A 10223-nucleotide genomic window follows, 5' to 3' on the forward strand; every position below is an offset into this window, starting at 1 on the left:
CACATGACTTCCATGTGTTGGAAGGCAATTTTGTTTTTATATACCATTCCTCCTGAAAACAATACCCAAAATGGTATTTTATGACATTGTTGATGTACTTAATATTATCTATTCAAACCTTCAATTTTTCCTTCTTTTTTTTTGGATCTGGTCGTGGGGGCTGAACTCTGGGCCTGGGCGCTGTCCCTCAGCTCTTCAGCTCAAGGCTAGCGCTCTACCACTTGAGCCATAGCACCATTTCTGGCTTTTTTATTTTTTCTGCTTATGTGGTGCTGAGGAATCGAACCCAGGGCCTCATGCATACAAGGCAAGTGCTCTACCACTGAGCCACCTTCCCAGCCCACTTTTTTCCTTCTTATAATAAAAAGTAATTGTAATTTTTTCATGGTCCTTCTCAAAAGTCTTATGAGCACTCAGCACTGTCTTCATGGTGCGTAGTGAGTCAGTCAACACTGATTAGAGTTTTTTTTCTTTATCATTTGTCAGGTGCACTTTTGTATTCTAATGTACGTGTTTTTATAATAATGGGAATCAAGCCTGTATCCATAAGAGCATCTCCGTTAGACTCAGTCAACAGCTGCGTATTGAATAAGAAAGCATGTCATCTGTCCTGATTGCTATCAGCAACTATCTTAAAAATGGTATTAAAGATTTTTAAAACTTGGTAAAACAAAAATGAATGCTCTTATTTAAGCCAACAACATGTACCAGAACTTCTGCCACTCTTCATGATTTATCAGATGTACAAGTGCTATATTTAGCATTTACTTGTTTCATAGTTTCAAACGATATAAAGTGATCACTAAATATCAGTTGTTGTTGTTTTTGTCAGTCGTGGGGAATTGAACTCTGGGCTTGGGCATTGTCCCTGTACTCTTCAGCTCAAGGCAAGCACTTTACCGCTTGAGCCACAGCTCCACTTCTGGTTTTTTGGTGGTTTATTGGAGATAAGAGTCTCATGGACTTTCCTGCCCAGGCTGGCTTTGAACTGTGATCCTCAGATCTCAGCCTCCTGAATAGCTAGGATTACAGGTGTGAGCCACCAGCGCCTGCTGGTTTTTCTATTTTTAATCCTTTTTTTTTTTGTAATCATACAAAAAGTAGTTTATCTTTTCAGTAGCTCTTAAGGTTTAAGGATAGAAAGCCAGCTATTGCTTTTCATTCAAGTTCTCATAATTGGACTGTGTTACAAAAATGATAATGTTCATTTAAAGAGATTCAAACAATGAAAAAGTGGGCAGAGCAAAATATTACAAATTCTTTCAGAAATAAGTCTCATTAACTTTAAGCATGTTTGCAGATGAGAAGATGGATGGGTCAGTGGATGCACTGATAAATAAATGCTAGATAGATAGATGGACAGACAGACAGACAGGCAGAAGTGCTTTAATGAGAGTGGGAAGTGGGATCAGGGGATGTAGTCATGGCCAAGTATTTAAAGTGATGAACTAGAGAATGGGATTACACGATACATTCTAATTCTCAAATTTTAAATCATCACATATAAAAAGAAACTAATTAAAGGATTTCTGAACTAAAGATAAATATTTTTTCACAATAAGAAATGTTTGTCTAGCCCAGTTTTGCTTATACTGTTGACTTGTCAATCGCTTGTGGGGCAACACTGTAGCACCTGTGCTGGGTACTTTCTCTCAGAACAATGTGAGATGTCTCTCCATTCTGCCACAAATGGTCAAGACTCATTGCTCACATATGTGACCTTTGCAGCCCCCAAGTTACATCCCCATTCTATTGAAGTCAAAAAAGAAAAAAAAGAGGCTGGGAAGTTGGCTCAGTGGTAGAGCGCTTGCCTTGCATGCCTGAGGCCCTGGGTTCAATTCCTCAGCACCACATAAGCAAAAACAAAAAAGCCGGAAGTGGCACTGTGGCTCAAGTGGTAGAGCACTAGCCTTGAGCTGAAGGGCTGAGGGACAGCGCCCAGGCCCAGAGTTCAGACCCCACAACCGGACCAAAAAAAGAAAAAAAAGAAACACAGTAAAAACAAGCAAGCAAACAAAGACCTTAATTTATTCCTCTCCAGATTTGGAAATACTGGAGTGAAAAAATTGGAGTGAGCTTTTGTTAAGGAATTGATAGTTTGGGGAAGGTAGGGATTGGAAGGTGAGTCTGCCGTCCTCTCTGCTTTTTTTGTTTTTATTTTTTGTTCACTCATTTCCTCAAGTATTAGGGGAGGGAGGATGGAGGCTATGGAGTCGTTTCATTGTGCCACATTTACTCAGAAGTCATCTTAAGGTACTTCTTTTCTCTTTCAACTTAAGTGTATATGTGGGAGGGATGGAAATCTCATTGTGAATAATTTTATAATAGTGGTGGTTGCCTTCCTTTAACTTACACAACATTTTACTAAGCGGAGTTTGTGTCTTAAATCCATTTTTAACTTTCTATTCCCACCTAGATTATATAATTTCTTTGAGTTTCAAGTTTTAAGTAAGCTAGAATACGAGCACTTGGTACACTGGAGCTGTTCATTGCTAAATGAGTAGACTATAATTGAATGGCATTCTTGTCATTGATGTCTTTATTTAACAAATATCTGGTGAATGAATGTGATGTAGAGGCACTATTTTAGCCACACTGGAATGTAGCCCTGAGCAAGGTGGACCAAAAACTCCCTTAGAAGTGAGGAGTTTATGTTCTGCATTGGATGTAAGCAGGAGTGAGTTTGTGGGGCTGCTGTCTACTGCAGCAGCAAAGATGGAACAGCTGTAACAAGTCTCTACAGATCAAGGCTGATGTATTTAAAGAAATTGCTGGAACGGTGTCATGTCCCTGCAGGAGTATGAGAAAAATGACTCCCCAGCAAGCTGCCACATGGACCTCTAAAGCGTTTTAGACTGTTTTGAAAAGAAAATTATTGTACCAAGAACTCATTTCACTGTTTTGTTTTTTTTCAAAAAGCTAAGTTTCTATGTATGGTCTTTACAAAGCAGAAATAGATAAGCAAAAAGGGAGGGAGGGAGGGAAAAAACGGAGGAAAGAAGGCAGGCAGGAAGGCAGGCAGGCAGGGAGGAAGGAAGGAAAGAAAGAAAACTATTACTAAACTCCCCAAAAGCTTGATTCTGTCTTAGGAAACATGAAGAAAAATGATGCACTAATAATTCATTATTGACTTACTGAGAAGTCAAAAAGCGTAAGAGCAGTAGAAGATAATAAAAGTGCTTGGAAATGATAGCATAACATATTACACCTAAATGAAACCCTAGATGTCATCTGTTTTAATCTTTCACCAATGAGAAAGCAGTCTGAGAAAATTGAATGGCGTATCCCAAGCTCCAGGGCTAGCTAGTGACAGGCTTAAGTGTAGCTAATGCCCAAGTCTGCTAGTCAGTAGCCCAGAGGGTGCCTTCCTTCCTGCTTGTTAATTTCATTAAGGACTCAATTATTGCTATCAATTTTGCTGTTTAACTTTCCAGACTTGACAGTCAAATCAAATCTTTTATTATAGTAAGTAGGATTTATTTATATTTTGCAACATGGCTTTGTTCTGTGGAGTAGTCTGTCACTTCATCATCCTGGAAATCAATTTCAGAAAGACCAGGTGACTTCTCCACTCTTGGAGCAAAACAGATTGTTCTGTAGGATTACCTAGCAGAACCAGGACTGCCGATGGTTTTCTGTTCTGTCGAACAATCGCAAATCACCAGCATTTCACTGGCTTGACTTTTTTTCTTTTACTTTTTAATTTTATTGTTATTATAAAGGTGATATTCAGAGGAGTTACAGTTAACATAAATCAGGTAATGGGTACATTTTTTTTTGTCTGTCGTGGGGCTTGAACTGTGGGCCTGGGCACTGTCCCTGCGCTCTTCAGATCAAGGTGAGCGCTCTACCACTTGAGCCACAGTGCCACTTCCAGTTTTCTAGTGGTTTATTGGAGATAAGAGTCTCACAGACTTTCCAGTCCGGGTTGGCTTTGAACCGCGATCCTCAGATCTCAGCCTCCTGAGTAGCTAGGATTACAGGCGTGAGCCACTGGCACCTGGCTACATTTCTTTTTAAACAATGTCACCTCCTTCCTTGCTCTCTCCCAGTTTTTCCCTTCTTTTCAAAGTTCTTTTCTTTCCTCTCTAGATAGCCAATCCCTTAGCCGAGGGGATGTTTTTTCTCTAGGGAAAGGGTTGACACTTGAACCCTAAAAGGTGGCCAGAGGTTAGCTAACCCAGCAGAGCCCGTCCCTGTGCTTGGAGCCCGTCCCTGTGCTTGCCACCCACCACAGATAAGCTCCTTGTCTTGCCTTGGAGGAGATTGCTGAGTTGTAGTTCTTGCGCCCTTTGTCCAATCCTTCCTTCCCTTTCCCTCCCTCTTCTCCTTTCTTTTTTTCCTGCCTTCTTTATGCTTACCTTACGAACTATTGTATTTCATTACTTTTTCTATGAAAAGCTTTTCTCCTTTTCATTCATTTGCTTTCATTTCCATTTCCATTCTCCTCTTATGACATAGCTATTTGTTTGAATACATATTCTTTTATTTGTTTGTGCTTTTTTATTTTTTGCTAGTACCCAGGTTTGAACCAGGGCCTCATGCTTGCTGGGTTTGAGTACAGCTGGCACTCTTATTATTGAAACCATTCCTCTAGCTTGGGTTTTTATTAGTTTTTTAAAAAATCTGATGGACTTTTCTGCTAAAGCTGGCCTCAAACTGTGACCCTCTGGATCTTAGCCTCCTCGGTAGCTAGAACTACCAGGGTTGAGCCATTGGTGTTTAGCTTTCCGTGTGTCTTTTTGAGTGACATTTGGATATTATTTTTAATTGGTATTTTTATGGATTTCATTCTTTGTCTTACATTGTTGTTCTGTATCCTGTGGAAGCCATCCTTTCTAACTCTGCCAGTATTCCAAAGTGCTTTCATATTTGTTTCTCTTACTCCTAGTGATGAGCATTTAGATTGCTGCTATCTCCTTACTTCCAATGTTACCTCATATAAAGTCATATATGTGACCCATCATGAATAGGTTACATTATATGTGTGTATGTATGTATGTATGTATGTATGTATGTATGTGTGTGTGTGTGTGTGTGTGTACACGCATACACTTAGTTATGGTTTGAATATGATCTGTTCCCCACTGACTCATGTATTGAGGACTTAGTTACCAGCTGATCATTAGGATTCTGACCTTTTATGGACTCATAAAAGGATGGCATTATGGAGAAGTGGTGAAATGTAGGAAATGGGGCTTAGTTGAAAAAAGTAGGGTGACTGGCGACGTGTCCTTAGGAGTTTTGTCTTGCCTTGTCCTTCCTGGATTCCTTCTGTCTGCTTCCTGGCTGCCATGAGTTCCATCATGCCTTCCCTACCACAATGGAATGACAGCTCAGAAACTGTGAACAAAGTAAACTTTCACGTAAATTATTTGATTCACATATTTGGTCATAGCCATGATAGACTGACTAACATACACATAAACATTGTGAAATAAATACTTTATATATACTTGATATCACTATAAGCAGTATTATAAGTATATATTAAAATATTATAAATGTAATATCTATAAAATGTTTATATTATGTAAGAATATGGGGCTGGGAAGGTGGCTCAGTGGTAGAGTGCTTGCCTTGCATGCATGAGGCCCTGGGTTCGATTCCTCAGCACCACATAAGCAAAAAAGAAAAAATCCAGAAATGGCGCTGTGTCTCAAGTGGTAGAGCACTAGCCTTGAGCTGAAGAGCTGAGGGACAGCACCCAGGCCCAGAGTTCAGGCCCTACGACTGGACCCCCACCCTCAAAAAAAGAATATGTATCATGTGTTATCTATATGATACTTATGTAGAGATCGCATTATTATATATAATAATTATATTGCTATGTGTAATATATAGTATAATATATAATATTGGTGTTTATATGTAATTATATTAATATATAATTATAGTACTATAACATCTAATATGTATACTTATCATATGTACTAATCATCAATATACTATATAAAATATATTTGGGTTATAAGGTGTGTGTACATATGCAGGCACAAATCATGAAGCTAGCACACAAACTTTATTCATGTCCCCTATGTGTCTTTTCAGAATTTTTCTTGGACATTTGTAACTAGGAACAAGATTATATAGTACTTTCAATTTTTCCCAGCTTACCATCTAGAATGACTGCCTAGTCTTTATTCCCACCACCTGTCTGACACTGCCAGAATGATATTGTCCACATATTTGTGCACATAAAATGACTTGTTTGCACTTTAGTTTCTGAAATTTTGACGTTTCAGCATCCCTTCATATGCTTGCTTTTATGATTCCTCTCATTTGAGCCACCTATTTGTACCTTTATCTTTTTTCCTATGGAAGTTCTTATCTTCCTCTTCATTTCCAGGAGGACCTTAGACTAATAGTATGCTCTTGTTGGTTTTAAACAATAGTGAGTTTCTTTCTCATTTTGCTCTATCAGCATGAATAATAGTCTCCTTTGTTGCACAGAAATCTTTCATTTTGATGTTAAAAATTTATCTTTGGAGAGATTAACTTTAAAAATCACCTCCTGCCACAGGTTATAAAATACTCCCACATTAATTTCTACTAACTTTATATTTTAGTTTGGGACTTTATCTTCAAGGAATCTGTCACTGTTTATAGTATGATGTCTAAATCCCATTTTCTCTTTCTATATATAATTAGCAAGTTTTTCCTAGTTTGGAGAAACTCCTAGTCTTTTCCATTATGAAATTGTAATTGTCCTTAAAAGAATGATAGCTTTATGTTAAAACAGTGTCATCTCATTTAGCACATGAATGACTCTTCTTTTATTCAGCACTTGCTTCGTCTTTTAAATTTCAATTTGATTTCCCACATTGAGGTCTTATTTAGCCTTTCCTAATTGAATTTCACATCCTTTATATTTCTCAGTGCTTAGTTTATTTTATTGTATTTTATATTTAATTATTACTGTAATGTTGAAACATGGGTTTATTGTTTTGTTTACATCTGAACTTTTGTATCAGGCAATTTTGCTTAGTCCTCTTACTCAACTGGTTATATGTTACTCATGGTCTTTTTCTACATATTGGATCATATATCTGAAAATAGTGATAGTTTTATATCTTCCCTTCAGATGCTCATACCTAATTGTCTTCTCTCTTTTTTGAACGGGTCAGGATTTCTTTTTTTTTTTTTTTTTGGTCGGTCATGGGGCTTGAACTCTGGGCCTGGGCGCTGTCCCTCAGCTCTTCAGCTCAAGGCGAGCGCTCTATCACTTGAGCTACAGTGCCACTTCCGGTTTTCTGGTGGTTTATTGGAGATAGGAGTCTCACGGTCTCTCCTGCCCGGGCTGGCTTTGAACCGCGATCCTCAGATCTCAGCCTCCTGAGTAGCTAGGATTACAGGCATGAGCCACCAGCGCCCCAGCTCTGGTCAGGATTTCTAATCCTTCTTTCCATGACAATAATGACAGACATCATCTTCACTTTATTCCCCTAAACAGAAATGCTTTGCTATATGCTACATTAAAGTAAATGTTTATTGAAGGTTTTCACTGATTTAACCATCTTAAGAAAGTTCCCCATATTCTGAGTTCTTAAAGAAATATTTTTTAAGTCATAAGTAGATGTCAATCTCCATTAAATGCTTTTTTTTTGTACATCTATTAAGAGAATGGATTTCTTCCTCAGTCTATTACTATATCAAATCAATGGTTAGAGTTTCTGTGGAAAAATATTGCTAACGTGGAATAATTTTACTTTTGTATGACATATTTTGCCAATAAAAAATAAACATATTTGCCTAATAAAGAAATGCTTACCATCCTTATCCATAAAGAACCAAAACTATGCTAGCGTCCATCCCACTCCAGTCAGAATGCTGGTGCAGATGCAGGAGGAAAAGGAAGCCTTTTACACAGTTGGTGGAAATTGTAAATTAGTGCAGCCGCTATGGAAATGAGTATGTGGCTCCTCAAAAACAAAGACTAGAACTATGGCCTACCCTGCTAGGACTGGCCTTGCTCTCCACTCTTCCTATGGCCTATGGCCTCTGCAGATTGGTTTCTCTCAGCAGGGCTCTGAGCTTTGCTTCTTTAGCAGACGTACATTTTCTTGGTAATGTTTCATGTTGAAGAAGCCAGGAGAGAAGAGGGGAAGGTGTCCTTCCCGTGGAGAATCCAGTTTTGTTCAGGATCCCTGCAGGCCCAGAGGCCTGGGCCCAAATGAATCAATGCCTGCAGCCATTCTGAAATCCCCAAGAACTCCTGGCTGGACCTTTAGTAAAACAGTGAAAGCAAAAGAAGCCTATGACAAAGCAGTAAACTCAATGTAGCTTTTATGTATTTTCCTCAGTGTATCATTTGCATATTAAAGAGAGGAAATAGTCTAAATTACTATCACCAGAGGTCTCTGGTAGAGAGTTTATCTTTTATCTTCTCTTCAAATTTTCTGCAGTAAACATTTTCATAGATGCTAGGTGACATTTCTTTTTTTGGGGGGTCTGGTCGTGGGGCCTGAACTCTGGGCCTGGGCGCTGTCCCTCAGCTCTTCAGCTCAAGGCTAGCACTCTACCACTTGAGCCACAGCGCCACTTCCGGCTTTTTTCTTTTTGCTTATGTGGTGGTGAGGAATCGAACCCAGGGCCTCGAGCATGCAAGGCAAGCGCTCTACCACTGAGCCACCTTCCCAGCCTGACATTTCTTTTTTATATGTGTGTGGGGGTCTTGGGGCTTGAACTCAGGGCCTGGACACTGTCATTGAGATTGTTTTGCTCATGCTAGCACTCTGCCACTTGAGTGCTCTACTGCTTGAGCCACAGCTCCACTACTGGCTTTTAATTGGAGATAAAAGTCCCATGGGATGCTGAGTTTGAATCTCAGCCTCTTGAGTAGTTAGGATTACAGTCATGCACCACCGACAACTGGCTCTATGTGTCATTTCTGAAGCCATAAAGCATGATGGTGTACTGAGCAGCTTCCAGCATGGCTGGTACCTTCCACATGGAGGTGTCATCCCTCCCCACCCTGCTCACAACTGCCCTGTCTGAGATGTTGGCTTGCTTGACTCACCTGTGAATCTTTCTCCTCTTCAGGTGACCGGATGGCTGGGATTCCTGCACACCTCCTCAACAGCTCCCCTTCAGACCGTCAGATTAACCAGCTGGCCCAGAGGCTAGGTCCAGAGTGGGAGCCAGTAGTGCTGTCCCTGGGACTGACTCACACCGACATCTACCGCTGTAAGGCCAACAACCCCCACAACGTGCAGTCGCAGGTAGTGGAGGCCTTTGTCCGCTGGAGGCAGCGCTTTGGGAGACAGGCTACCTTCCTGAGCTTGCACAAGGGTCTTGAAGCCATGGAAGTGGACCCCTCTGTGCTCCAGAACATGCTGGAGTGATGTCACCCAGCACCTACTGGGGAGTGGGCCCCCAGGTCGCACAAGCTCAGTCCCAGTGTTCACTTGGAGCAAGTGGTTTCTTGTCTGATTAATGCTTTCAATAACCAAATAAGATTATTATGATAATAGATGGAAAGAGAAAACAGGGTTTCTGTTGATATTACTTAAAAGGGCAGGTTACTCAGTACAGCACATTGGTGCCGCCATCAATTGTTTTTAATTACTTAATGATTTCATCATTGCGTGCACTGGTGGCATCACACCTGTAATCCTAGCTACTCAGGAGATTAAGATCTGAGGATCGTGATTCAAAACCAGCCTGGGCAGAAAAGTTTGTGAGACTCTTTATCTCTAATAAACTACTAAGAAAAAAGCTAGAAGTGGCACCATGGCCCAAGTGGTAGAATGCTAGCCTTGAGCAAAAGAAGCTCAAGGATAACACCTAGACCCTAAGTTCAAGCTCAAGAACCATCACCACCAACAACAAAAAAGCTGCATTGTTGTAATTGTGCAGTTTAAAACTGTGTGTCTTTTAATAGATCGTAAATCATAGTGGGTCCCCCAGAAAAATACCTTGTGATGAAAAGGTAATGAAAATAAACAAATAACCAAACAGAAATGCAACAACTACATGTTACCACAGTGCATGCAAGTGTACTGTCTACAAAGATATCTGCTTTTACGTCACCTGGAAACGGAACTGTGAACTTTGTTATTCATAATGATGATGATAATAAAATGTGAATTATTATATAATATGCCCCTTTCATGAGAATTAGTGTGTGTTTTTTTCTCACTTTTGTATTGCATAGATGGCAGGCATAAAATTTCAGTAGGCATTTAGTTAGAACAGAAGAGACATTAAGAGTAAGATTGTTA

At 39.8% G+C, this 10223-nt stretch overlaps 1 protein-coding gene across 1 annotated transcript in view; it reads left to right on the top strand.

Annotated features, from left to right (window-relative positions):
* Cradd (CASP2 and RIPK1 domain containing adaptor with death domain) overlaps positions 1–9666 on the top strand; it is a 141136-nt gene extending 131470 nt beyond the window's left edge. Inside the window, exon 3 of the mRNA XM_013020128.1 lies at positions 9043–9666. Within this exon, the coding sequence (XP_012875582.1) occupies positions 9043–9344 (302 nt within the window). The 3' untranslated portion in view covers positions 9345–9666. The remainder of the gene's footprint in view (positions 1–9042) is intronic.
* Positions 9667–10223: the final 557 nt, after the last annotated feature.

The sequence above is a fragment of the Dipodomys ordii genome, unplaced genomic scaffold (genome assembly GCF_000151885.1).
Source record: "Dipodomys ordii isolate 6190 unplaced genomic scaffold, Dord_2.0 Scaffold3, whole genome shotgun sequence".
NCBI classification, from domain to species: domain Eukaryota; kingdom Metazoa; phylum Chordata; class Mammalia; order Rodentia; family Heteromyidae; genus Dipodomys; species Dipodomys ordii.